Source organism: Accipiter gentilis, chromosome 4 (genome assembly GCF_929443795.1).
Source record: "Accipiter gentilis chromosome 4, bAccGen1.1, whole genome shotgun sequence".
Taxonomy (NCBI): domain Eukaryota; kingdom Metazoa; phylum Chordata; class Aves; order Accipitriformes; family Accipitridae; genus Astur; species Astur gentilis.
The window spans coordinates 28813041-28826657 of record NC_064883.1 but is presented as its reverse complement, the minus strand read 5'-3'; the positions used below and the strand labels follow the sequence as shown (position 1 = coordinate 28826657).

Sequence of the window (13617 nt, the reverse complement as noted above, 5' to 3'; positions counted from 1 at the left end):
AAACCTCAAATGAAATATTAAAAGCTGAATTTTCACGTACATTAAATTCCTTTCATAAATTTGTCAGGGAATGGCTTTGAAGACTTCATAGTGATTATAGGCTATATTTATTGTGCATCTTAAACTTCTCTATGACATGCACTAGAAAAATGTGGGTGAGGAGGAATGTGTATTTTGTTCTTTGTAACTTACTGTTAAGCAATCATGTTTATTTTTGAAAGATATAAGCTCAAGGAAAGCTGTGGTTTTGTAAAATATGGATTCATTTATTGTTTACTCAAGAGAATGACTTATACTGTATATTTTAACAAAACCACACCAATTATAAGCACTTAATAACATGTCACATTATCTCCTAGTGAAGTACAAGATGCCTTTCTTAAGAAATGAAATATAATCAAACATGGCTGTTTCTTGTGGCTTAAAATAAAAAAGCTAGATTTGACTCCAAAACAGCGTGCATTCCCACTGCCTCACTCTCAGCTTTTAGTTACTTATAGACGATTTGGCTGAGTTAGGTTGAGGATCTGGATTTAGTTCTTCCATTTATCATCAGCGCTAACTTAATGGAAACGCAAAGTAGGTGATGGCTTATCCCAAAATTTGGGATAAGCAACTAGGCCACACTTGGAAACATTCATAATTCACCAGTAATAAAGACTGCCTTTTAAAAATGTTGGAAGGATATTAGTATATTATTGGAAAGTTAGGAAGTGAACAGGAAGGGATGCAAAAAGTATTCCTGCTTAACAGGAGAAGGAGAGACTAAAGCCAGTGCACTTCTGTAGCTGAGTGGGCTGTCACTAGTTTCTTTCAACAGTACTGTGTGGGGTTTTTTGCATAAACCTCATATAGTGTTTTGCAGGTAGTTGCTGCCACACAGGATGTTCCCCTCTTGATACGTGTGAATAGCTTCTGTCACCCTGTGGGGAGGTTATAACTCCTGCCATCTATTTTGATGTGTATTCCATGCAACCTACCAACACTTCTGATTATGGAAAATATCTATTATAATGAAAACCATTGAAAATACACACAGAAGGATAACATTCTTACCCTTTAACTCTCTCTGGAAGTTTGACAAAATGTACAGAATCTGAAGGATGTAACTCTGTAATTATATGTTCAGGAAATGCCAATAATTGAAGGTGTAATGTTCATGAATCAACTAATACGTAACATCAGTATAACTAAAGCAAAAATGTGAGTAAACACAATTGTTCTGATAGAATTGTTCCTTCATAAAAGTTATTAAATATTAACAGAAACAAGTCTGTCCACAGGCTAAAAGGTAGCATTACCAGTTGAAACGTTCTCTAAATTCACTAGTCAATTACTGGCAATCAATGAAATAATGAGAAATAAAATCATCAAAATGCTTCTAGTACTTCATAATTATCAAACTGGTATTTTTAAATGGTTCATATTAAATTGGATAACCATCACAAAACACATGCTAAACGGGATATGAATGCTGTGTTGGTCAGTAAGAGTTATGTTGCCACAAACTGAAGATATTTCCTGTTGGAAGTTGTGCATGACAAAACTGTGTATCTATTTTTTAAAAATAGCAACATGAAATTATGATAAATATCTCACTGGCTGTTCTTCAGAATGGAACTATTTATATCCAGGAAGGATGGGATCAGATATGGCATCATCACAAACACAGGGAGTTCCTGATCCTATGGCTCCGATAGAGCTGCCTCGAGCAAGCATCAGATCTGACAGGAGCATATGGGCTCCATGTGGCTGGTCTCAAGACACGGTGGTTTCTTGGACTATACGTGAATTCCTGGGGACTAAGTCTGGGACAGTTCCTCAAAATCTTCCTTGCAGAGGGGTAACCTCATTCCCCTCGCAAAACAGTAAGGGCAAAATTCTGTGGGAGAAATAATATGGGATAAATTCCTCACTGATTTAATTTTACTTAGTCTCTGCATGTGGGTTTTATTGTAGGAGGGTATGTTCTGGCCCTTTGTATATTTTTGTGAAAAACTGGTATCACAAACTGCTGCTGTGATCGCTCTGCCACAAAGCTAAAATCTAGTCCTTTCACTGGGGTATGTTTCAGGGAAAAGAACATATCTAACAATTTCAGCCCTAATGAAGGCAGACATCTTTCAGATAAGAAAATTTCACATATATGCAGATTAATGGGAGTCCTAGATAAATGCTAGTCCTAGTCAATGCTTTCATCTTCAGCTTTATGATCTTTATTAATAATATAATTACAGGAGAGACAGGTGGCAAAACCTATTATTAAGGTTGCCTGACATTTCCCATAGTCAAGGAAGCCAGCTGCTGAGCCCTGCAGCTGATTGGGACCATCCACCCTAGTAACTAGAGGTGTATTGAGCTTGACCAAGCTAAGGAGAACTGGCCATGTCTCCCCATGAGTGGGCATCCAAGGTAGTGATGTATACTTGACTGCTGAATGCCTAGATTGTATTTTTTTTCATTCTGTCTCGATCTTGTTCCAGCTCCTTTTTATTATGTAATGTTATGTAAATAAAATGTGAGTAAATTCAGGGTTTTCATCCTCCAGGCTAAGCAGTGGCATTATGGTAGGAATCCAAGGTGAGCCGAGTTTCTTGTTTGTGTTTTTTGCTTTACTGTTTAAAGGGTGCTGAAGTAAATGTGACTTCCATTTCACCAAGTTATAAAAAACACACTTCATATTTTCTTCTAGACTGTACCGCCAACAAATGGTTGTAGACAAGCAGGTATAGACAAAAAGTAGACTACATTCATGTCAGCTGGTCCTCCTGATGCTGCTATGAGGATGAACTCCTGTTCAGTTACAGTACTAGCCTGTGTTGTTAATTCGTTATTCCATGCCTGCCTCCACATCGACTCCACAGCATGGAGAAATTCACACAAATGTGCAAACACTGGAATAACTTTGTCTTCAAATTCTTCCTCAAATGTTCTTTGCAATGGTGCCCACCAAAAATTTAACAACAGCTGAGCTGCTGTTAGGTGAGATTAGGGCTTATCTCGCTGACCTGTGCAGTTTCCTTGAACTCCCCTGGCACTGTAGCCAGTCATTTCTTGTTTTAGGCTTAGATTGTAAGTTATCTGTTGTGTGGATCATCTTTTTCTCTCTTTGCTTAGTGTCTGACACAGTAAAATTTTTGTCTGTAAGTAGAGCTTCTACGTTATTATACGTAGATATAAGCACGTATATTATACTGCTTATAATAATATTAAATATGATCATCTGGGGGATGAATTAAGACCATGCAATAAAGGGAACAGATTCAAGTTGTTTACTAAAAGTATCTGTTTTCCAAGAACACTCATCTCATTTGTTTCAGCAACTGGAAAGTAGGAGTTGAAGGAAGAGAAATGAAATTTAAAGCACTTAACTTATTCCCTAGAGCAATATGATTTATTCATATCTTTGTCATAGAATGTTTTTGAAATGCAATTGTAAATGACTTATACCTGGCTTTTTCACTGGTAGCCATTAATACTGCATTTCTCATTTTTGAGGTTCCTGAATTCTGTGATTTGAGCCCATATATTTTAAATACAGGATATATGTGCCTAAAGTTAGAAGCTATGCTTTGAACCTAGACAGTGCTATATAGTAGTTTGAAAGCTATTGTCTCAAACTGGTCACTCAAAATTAATGAAAATAATGTTTAAATTACTCTTGCTAGGTGAGAGCCCCATATAGAAATTTCAGGTGACTCAATCCTCTAATTCCCAGAGCTGCTGTAAAGATAGACAAGTACCTCTCGAACTGTTCCCATATTGCTTCGAGGGTCATATTAAAGTTGAGGAAGCAATGTAATAATTCTCTCTTCAGAGGAAAAAAATTCAGTAGTGTTGAACATGTGGCCCCGTGCACTGCACAATGAAGAAACAACCACATTTCGCTGTTTGCTCAGGAAGAATGGTCTGTCTTTTACACAAACAATAAAATTAGCAAATGGTCTAAATCCAGCATTCCAGCACCCTTAGGGAGTGGGTCATTCTGTGCAGCAACAGAGCTCAGGGGTTGGCTGGCCATGAACATTTAGTGTGCCTATGCTATAGGAGAACTTGCTGGACCAGATTCTGCTTTTCAATACACTTTTGTTACTGCACTGTTTATTCTACACAAGCTGTGAAGTATACAAAATTACATCAAAGACAACTGAGCTATTTTGGAGAGAGAAAAAAAAAAAGTCCTTAAACTGTTGTTTGTTTACTTGTTTAAAACACTTGGAATTCTTTTGTTTTGCAGGTTTTCCCAAATTTGCTGTAGTTTATTAAAAAAAAAATAAATAGGGATGAAGCCAACTGAATAACCTCCTTTAAAAAGAAAACAAGCTCTTAACAGTTAAATTCATTATATTGGGTGTGACCAACTATATATTTACAATTCCCTGACTAGTTTTCATGGCCGTGCGTGATGAATTTGTCATAGGATATGATGTAAGCAGCATTTCTTAAAAATAATGCTTTACCATTCCAACATCAATGCTTCTAAATAGCTGGTTAGAGGAAATATTTGCATAATATTATGAGGGAAATAAAGTTTATTCTAGTATTAAAGGACAAGAGGAAATTTTTGTTTGTATTTTTTTTAGCTATAAAGAACTCTGTATTAGTAACACGAACCTGAAAAGCAGGAAGAGTATCTTCAGGAGCCAGGAAATTGCAAAGTGAAGCTCTTGCTGCTCTAGTCTGGCACAGTGAGATTAATAACAAACAAAAATGTAGTTTTGTATTAAAGATGTTTATCATAGGCCAAATAAGTCAAAGCCCAGAATTCTGTCAAGCAGTGCCTAACACTGATTTAAAGGTCATAAAAAATTAAAAAAACAGACTAACATCTTGAACGGCAGCTTTTAGCCATTTTCTTCATATTTTATTGTAGTTAATTTTCAAAGCCTAAGTCAGTGTCATAGACTCAGTACAGGTTAATTGTGATAGCTAAATGCTCTGAGCTTCCCTTGTGGATCTTAGATGCTGCAATTGCTTTAAAGTTGAACTTTCCAGTTCCTCAACGTGCTAATTCTGCTGAAATTGAAGGTGGACAGAAGCTAGATTCCAGCTTGCAGTGCCACCTCATCTCCTACTGTAGTACAGCAGTCACAAAGGGGAAGTATGGCATCTATACTACTGTACATGGTAGGATGCTACCTAGCCCTGCCTAATTGGACAGCTTTTCCTACGGTCTCCCAAGGCTCTTGAATGTAGAGGAACAGTTTGAAATACTGGTTCATGTTCTCCCAGATGTCTGTAACACTGTCTGGCAAATATGTTCTGCTGCACTCAGCATCTTCAGCAGTCACCCTATGGACTGGGTAACTGCCTTAGGTAATGCAAAAGAACTCAGAATTCTGGAATATATTAAAACTGGATATGAAAGCAATTTAGAATTGCTTTCAATGTACCCTGAAGTACTGTATATGCTAGACTTCTGGGTTTTATATTCTCTTCAATGACCATTTTACCCAAAAACCTCTTTCTCTGCAACAACTGGGGGGGGGGGGGGGGGGTTACGCTTACCCTGTAACCACTAAGAAATGCAGGTTTATGCTTGATAAGACTGTTTACAGTTCTGCTGTTCACATAACAGCTGCAGCAACAGGCAGAACCAGAATAAGAGCTCTTGCTTCATCCCCTAATTGGCAAGCTTCTATCTAGGTAAGCCATACCTCTTGAAATATTCAGGATTTTCATGCTTTTCTTGTCTATTTTTGGTGTTTACATATTAAAGTGAGTTGTCAAATGTTTAACTTCTTGGGAGGAGAATACATAATGGAGTTGCAAAGGCCAATAGGTAACTCCATGATGTCTGTCTTGGACTGCTTTCTTGATATATCCCTGCCCCAACCTTCTATTTTTAATATTTCTTTACGTTACAGTTGTGAAAGGGTGGATACTGCATGCCCTGCTTTTACTAGTAACAAGGTAAGAAAGGAAAAGATGTGTAACTGAAATTATAAAGTTTGGTCTGTACAGGCCCAAGATATAAATACATTCACAAGGAATTTGCATATAAGTCTTAACTCTGCTTTGTTTCTCTGTGTGTCACTTCTTCCATCTGCTCCTTTATGTCTTTTGGCTATGTGTTCAGACCTACTTGTTAGTATGATCTACGCTACTTTCTTTTTGTTCTTCCCCCCTTTGATCATTTCCCATGGTTGTATATCTAAAAGTGTTTATTCTTTTCCTTCTATTTTTAGTTTATAAACAAACAGCTAAACAAAGATAATAGAAGCATTCTTCAGAATGCTTACAGTCTTTCTCACAGTTAAGGCCCTAATACCATGTTTTAAATAATCATACTTTGTCCCTAATTAAAAAATGTTTTGAAAATCTACTGTAAATTCATTCATTCTACACCAGTTCATACTGTAAAAAAATAATGTAAACATTCAGTAAGTACTTGTACTGCCATAGCAAAATCCTTAGCAGCTTCATTTCCATCATGCACAAAGAACCTCATTAATTCTGGTTTCTCTTAATTCTGTGGGTTTACAGAAGCATAAATTTGTCTTATTTGCAACAAAATTTAAAAAATTTATTACATTTTATGCCAATAAAACAATCTTACATGGAGAAGAGCGACTTTGTGGATTGGACCAGTGGCTGCTGATAGCAGCACTACCCTTCAAACTGTACCCCAGCTAAATTTATCTAGTTTTTCATTTCCATATTCTTATTTATTGTTATCAGCAAGACATGACACTTTATTACACTTCTTAAGTGAGCCCCGTAAAATTGCTGGAAGAGAAGAATACCAAAAGGAAGACTTGATAAAATGCAGTCATCCAACCTTGACAGGAAGAACAAACATTTCCTGCTTAAGTTTTTCAGCACAATGCCAGGGGAATTTATTTTTTAGTATCTTGTTCATGTTGATCTTGTTCAAATTGTTAAGCTTCTGTCTGTGGTGTAGTTAGAACAATCTCTTGTATTGCAGTGGTTTGATAAAGAATGTGGTTAAAAAAGACAGAAAACTCTGTAATAGTAACAACTAGTCCAAAAGGTAGAAGAAACCAGTACTCATCCAGCAGTGGCAAAATTAATTTGAGTTTCTAGCTGTAATCCAAACAACTTCAGAACTACAGAGCCCAGTTCTGCGATGTTTATGCAACAGCAGCTTTATCTGTAATGTGGCAGTAACTGAAGCAGATTGCATTAGCTTTAGGGCGAATGTGGCTTTAGAAGGGGTTCTTGCCCACCTCCAAGCAAGGAGAATCTTCAAATCTTGAAAAGTGATTGTGGATACATATCAGATGCATTTAATCCTGAAGTTTAGATGAAACATTAGACTTTCTCAATAGTTGTATGAAATGTTGACATGCAATTGAAATGCAAAAATATTTAGGGATTTTTCCCATTATGAAAATTTCCTATATATTTTACAAAAATATTTTTATTTACTTTATGTAGGTTTGTACGAGTCTGTATATGCTGCTTATCAAATTCACTACTTTTTATTAAGTTTATTTTAAAGCACTGTGAACAGGAACTATTTTTTTCCAGCATAGCTCAGTCTTTATATACAGGCATCACTTCTGAGGCAGATATATTCTGGAGTTGGCCTCTGTCATTTTGTGAACCCGGTCTTCTGTTCTTTCAGACATGTTGTCAATTGTAGTGATAGTTCTACAAAGAGTAGTTCCTTAAGCCACCAAAAAGCAAACAGATCTGACTTCATATAAGAAACAAAGCATTTATCACAAGATAATTTTCAGTTGCTTTAGTACTTAGCCAGTACTTAGCCAGACTTTAACTGGTGATTCATTTGTAGAAGCCTTCTTAACACCAGAGTCCTAAGCTATTAATTGTCCTATCCTAGTTCTAATGTAAGTGCACTAACAGGATGCACCTAAAAACCAGCCTACACTGGACACCAAACTCCGAGTGTAGACATACCCATAGTGTTCTTTGGATTCATCTTATGACTTGTGGCCTACAAGTCTCAATGACTACATTCTAGAAAAGTATTATACCAAATGGAAATGCCTTCCTTCTGGATTGGTAAGAGCTCCACAGGTATCACTAAGCATATTTCATTACGCCCAGGTCTCCCCTAAAAGCAACTTTTTCTTCCTTTAATAATATCTAGTATAAGAAAGGCAGAATTCTATCAGTTGTATATTTAACAGATAAATACCAGAAACCATAACCAACTTTCACTTTTAAGAAAGTGAAAAGCTGCAATTTTACCCACAGTGGACTGAGAGGCTGTTAGCATTTTTCCCAAAAGATGGGATACAAAAAGAATAGAGCAAGTCCACATTTGAACTTCTTACATGGGAATGTAATGGTAGACAATGATAAGAGCAACGCAAGAGAAGAAACAAGCTCCTTCTCATCTGTGAGGCTGTGAAAGCAAAATAATAATAATTTTAACAGAAACGGATGGGGGATGGCAGAAGGCTGCACGGTTCCTGATCTATTTTCCTTCTACTGGACAAACAGCATGAGCGACATGGCGGCGGGCTGAAGGCATTAGGAAGACGTGGCTTGCTCCAGGGTGGGGAAGAAGGAGCGCCAGTTCAAGAAGTCAGCAAGGATGAAAAGCAAGATTAATGGACTATTACAAGTTTGCTTTCTGGCATCCTTCATTCTCCCTAGAGTATAAGCAAAAACCTGTTAAAATGTCAGTTTAACCCCCAGCCGCTCAATCTTATCCACTCTTTTATTCAGCCCTGGCCTCCTACCTAGCTCTGTTCAAACCTCTCCACCATCCTGCCAGTCTGTCACTAGTGCTGGCTTCTTCAAGCCGTACCTACGCCTGTAGCCGCTTCCATCTCGTATCCCACTTCGCGGGCAAGGCTAACCCGCCGGCAGACACCGCCGTGCCCCGCGCAGTGCTTTCCGAACACCTATCCCACCCGTGCCTCTCCATACAGTTCAGCTGACGCGTTACGCTCCGGATTGCCTCTCCTCTTGAGAGACCTTTAGCAATTAAGTCTGTCTTGTCACGGCATAAGAAAAGCTGATGAGGCGCCGGCGGGCACACCGCAGGCTCTGCTCCCCAGGGAGGCGGGGGGACCGGCCCCAAGCAGAGGGGTGCAGCCCCAGGCCCCCCGGGCCGGCCCCCTCGGCACCCCACAGCCCGGCGGGCGCCAGGCTCCTCGGCACCTTCCCGCCGCCGCCGCCGCCCGCCGGGCGCAGCTGCGGGCGCAGCCCGGCCCGCGGCACGGCTCCAGCCCCGCTCCCCCGGCCGTCCCCGCCCCGCCGCGCCGCGCCGCAGCCCCTCGGGCGGGCGCGCAGGAAGATGGCCGGGCGAGGCGGGAGCAGCGCGGCGGCGCGGAGCAGTGGAGGCCGCGGCGTTGTGGTAAATGCAGAGCGTCGCCCGGCCCGCCCCGGCCGCGCGCCCCCCGCGGTGCGCGATTCCCCAACCCCCCCCCCCCCCCCCCCCCGGATCCCTTCTCCGCCGTTCCTTCCCTCCCTCCGCCGCCATCGCTGCCGCAGACCCCGCGCCGCCCGCCCTTCAGCGCGGCTCCCCCGCGGCTGTCGCTCCCGCGGCGCTAGGTGCTTGACCACCGCCCCCCCCCGCGCCTGCCCGGCCCTTCTCTGCCGGTCCCCGGCACCGCTGCGCTCCCTGCCTTGCCCCTCTGCCCGCCCCGAGGCCGCCGCCAGCCCCCGCCTGACCCGTCACGTCCTTCCCGCCCGCGGAGCCGCCCTGCGAGGGTCCCCGCTCGCTCCGGGCGCGCCCGGCCGGCCCTTGGGCCGCGTCCCCTCACCCTGCTCCCGTCCCCGCGCTTGCGTCCCCTCACGCCTCAGCCCTGCTGGGGCTGCCGGAGGCGGTCGGTGCCTGGCCCTGCCCGCGGGCTGCGGCGGGAAGGTGCCTGTTGGGCTCCCCGGGCTAGAGGCAGGCAGGGCCGGCCGGCTCGCCAGGCTTCACCGGGCTGTCGGCTCCCGCCGTGAAAGTACGGTCCTGAATTAGCCGGAGCGGCGGCTGCGGCTGTGCGTTGAGATCAGGATCCCCAGGGATCCCGGCGTGTCTGGCTCTCACCGAACCGCTTAGAGGCCTTTGAGGATCTGAGAGGGCCGTAAAAGCACGCTGTTAGGCAGCCCCTTAGTCTTCCGCAGTGGGAAAAAGCCCGAACTTCGGCAGTGCGTTTTGAGTACCTGTGGGGCTGAATAAATTGTGCAAAAATGAACGAATATGCTCCTTATTCTGAGGGACAAACCAGATTTTCCTGTGAAGCAAATACCATCACTGCCACCACGTTAGGTACGCTCTTATTTCATTGTGGCGCTGGGATTTTAACCGCGTTGCAGAGCAGCCACCCAGACCGTGGCCCAGAGCTGAGCGCTCTGCGTAGGCAGCGGCTGCACCGTGTCCACGCCAGCGTTCCCTCCATCCCCCTTGCAGAGAAACCCGTCGCTGCGTGTTCCAGCTCTGTCTGAAACCACCGCGCATCAACGACCTCTCCTGACACCTGTGTCATAAATGACTTTTTTAAAGTGGGTGACTATGTTTAGCGCCAAAGCGAAGATATTGCAAAGGAGAAAATGAATGCTCATAACCATGTTCTGCTTGATTTCATTTCTTCTGCTTGCTGCACACATGCGCTCCCTAACGCCCCCCAAAACCAACCAAAAGTAAGGCCAGTGCAGTTTGATTTAAGTTTACAAAAGCTGGGTTTTGCTTGGTGCTTGCTCCCTTATTTTATGCCAAAGCAGAATCCAGATCATTGTTGCTTTGAAGCAAGTACTGTGCTCAAACCTCACACGTACCCACTTTGCCAGACAACAAAACTAGCAATCTTCTTCCAAAGGTGTTGCAATTGAATGTCTCCAGCTTCTCTTATGCCTCAAGGGAATGCTTTCCGGTATTGCCATGTATTTGTATTCCTTGTTGTATGTATTCACATCAACTTTTTAAAGACCTACTGAAGAATTTCTGCTGGGCTGCTTGAACATGGCAAGCCTGAACTGTAAAATAGCTCTTTCTTTCACTGTAGGACTTTTTTTACACACTTGTGTACCAATATATTTAGTATATATATTTATTTATCCAGTTGAATGCTGTCTTTTTATTAAACAATCACAAATGTTTCCTTCTTATTTTCAAGGGCTACAGCCAGAAGTAAATAGAAGTTGAGTTTAATTTGGGGAGGATATTTTTTGATGCTTAGCTGTGAAACTGAAGATAATTGCACTTTTTCTTTCTTTTTTTTTTTTTTTTTTTTTTAAATCAACAGGCTGAATGCTCATAAAAATTTATGGTTACTTGAAAATGTCCATAGCGTATTGCTGTGAATAACTTCAGGGTAAATGAGAATTTCTAAGCCTTATTGCTGGGAAGTGCCTGTTTAAAAGAAAGAAAAATATGGAATAGGCTTATTATATTAGAAAAATAATTAATTAGAAAGTACGTATGAATTTAGTCTTACTTGTCAAATGCCAGTAAGCACTTATAAATGAGAACTTCTATAATATTGCAAAGTGATGCAGTTTATGTTCTAATCAAGAGAACCAGAAGCATAGATAGGAGAATCAAAATTCCATCCTGATCCTGTTTCATAAAGGACTTACTGTAACCTAAGTAAAAGCTATTGGTTTGTATGAATTCTGAAGCAGTTTCCATCCATTTAGTGTGATCTTCTGCATCACACTAAAAACATGCAATTTGATGAGAACACATAAGTAAGCAATACTGACAAGGGTTCTTAGTGGGTGTTTATAGTAGTTACGCAATTTAAAGCACTATCTGAAATGGTTTCATTTTATGTTAAAACGCTTTTGAACAAAACCATTCCAGACAGTTCATTGCTACAAAATGTTTAAAAAGTGTCAGCTACCCTTATGTACTGAAAATGAAGATGGCAAAATAGGCTTCCCAGGCCTTCTGCATCAGTGTTTCTGGAGCAAGATTTGCCTTTAATTAAAAACTTTGCCAAGCAGGATATTTATAATCTCCTGTTTCTATAGAAATGAGAAACATAACTAACTTATGTGTAGTTTCAAGGCTTGTGTAAGTCAGGGGAAAAGCTTTCATTGGTTCCAGTGATCTCCGAGTCGTGCTCTTTATGGGTAAATGTTTGGTAGTAATTATCAACAAATAACTTTTTTTTTATACAGAAACTGTTGGGCAGAGTTAAGAAAACATGACAGTTGAGGTGTATGTAGCTGTCAATGAATATGCAAAAAACTCCCAACCAAACGAAAATCCATGAGGCAGAACATTGTTTCAGTACAGCATGAGGCAGGGCTACACCTAAGTTCAAGAAGACCAGATGCGGAGGAGCAGTTCAACATCAAATATGTTGTGTTAGCCTAGATATTTTTAAGACATGGTTTATTGCTCTACTACATGAAATCATAAGCAGTGGTTAGTTTCAGTGATGGTCCTCTAACAGCTAGATTTAGCAGAAATGCCATTAAGACGTGCACTTGACAAAGGCAGGTTTCTCACCATTTATCCTTCTACTCAAGGTTCATGTGGCCAAGCTGTAGAAAGAAGAAAGACAGTATGAGACTTGAGGAACATGGTTCTAAAGAAAGCCTGTTAGGTTTCACTTTTTATCCTGAACCAGTACTGAAGCAAAGCTTCGTAATGATTCCAAGATACCTTGTGAACCTGTGGGTCTTGTCTTTCATAAGGAATTGTGAAAATTGTTGGCTTGGAGTTTCTTTAGTTCTTACGCTGATGACTTTGCATCTTCATAGCTTTCTGAAGGCTTTGCCTGTTGGCTAATTTTTGCCCTACTTAATCTCTACTGCCATAGTATGCTGTGAGATCTCCTAAGTGTCGTATCCTGATACTTATGAAACTAACATATATTAAATCTGTAAAATATTTTTTCTGTAAATGTCTGAATTTACAGACTAGCTGATAGTGAGGTGAGATGCAAACATTTTGTAATCACTTATCTTTGATGACTTATCTAAATTAAGAACCTCGCCTTTCGCAAGAAGTACAGTCTTCCACTGATTTGTACAGATACCATCCATGAACCACATAATTTATTCTCCCTGTGTGCTGTTTCATCTGTAGAATATTTATTTATGTGCAACTTTAAAATACCTTAAGACTTTTAATCCCACTGTCTGAATCTCCCATTGGAGAATCCCTTCTTACTGGTAATCTTACATTTGCATTTCGAGTTTGAAAGTAGTAAGAAACTTACACTTGCCACTAATTTACTATTAAATATTTCCTCTTTCTATCTAGTTGTTTGTAATTTGAGGTGAAATTTCCCATGTTCTCTGAGGAAAAAAACGTAGCATTTGATTTCTGAAATATACTGAGAAGCAAAATAATTAATAGGAAAAGTGAAATAGTAAATTATAACTGGAAGAGAGTATGTCATATGATTGATTCATCCAATAGAGTGTACTAGAACACTGATTTTATATCAGTTACATATTGTCAAACACCATGAAGTATTCTTAACAACAGTACTATTTGATATGCAGATTTCAGACAATTGGCCCGGATACAGTCTGGATTTGTTCACTTATCCTCAGCACTACTACGGAGATCTGGAATATGTGCTCATACCGCACGGCATTATTGTTGACAGGTATGTGTAGTTTGAATGTTACTAAATAAATTCTTTGGTCAGTAGTATTAGTCTTTTTTATAAAGCCTGTCATCCACAGGGAGTGTGTATAACATTTGTCCTAAAATATTATATTAGC

General features: G+C 40.8%; 1 protein-coding gene across 3 annotated transcripts in view; it reads left to right on the top strand.

The window, feature by feature from the left end:
- Nucleotides 1–9051: 9051 nt before the first annotated feature.
- Nucleotides 9052–13617, top strand: part of PRTFDC1 (phosphoribosyl transferase domain containing 1) — a 49932-nt gene continuing 45366 nt past the window's right edge. The window contains exons 1-2 of one of the 3 annotated variants that reach the window (XM_049799207.1): nucleotides 9052–9346; nucleotides 13393–13499. In XM_049799207.1, the coding sequence (XP_049655164.1) occupies nucleotides 9239–9346; nucleotides 13393–13499 (215 nt within the window). In that variant the 5' untranslated portion in view covers nucleotides 9052–9238. The remainder of the gene's footprint in view (nucleotides 9347–13392; nucleotides 13500–13617) is intronic. The other 2 variants (XM_049799205.1, XM_049799206.1) reach the window with 2 other exon arrangements.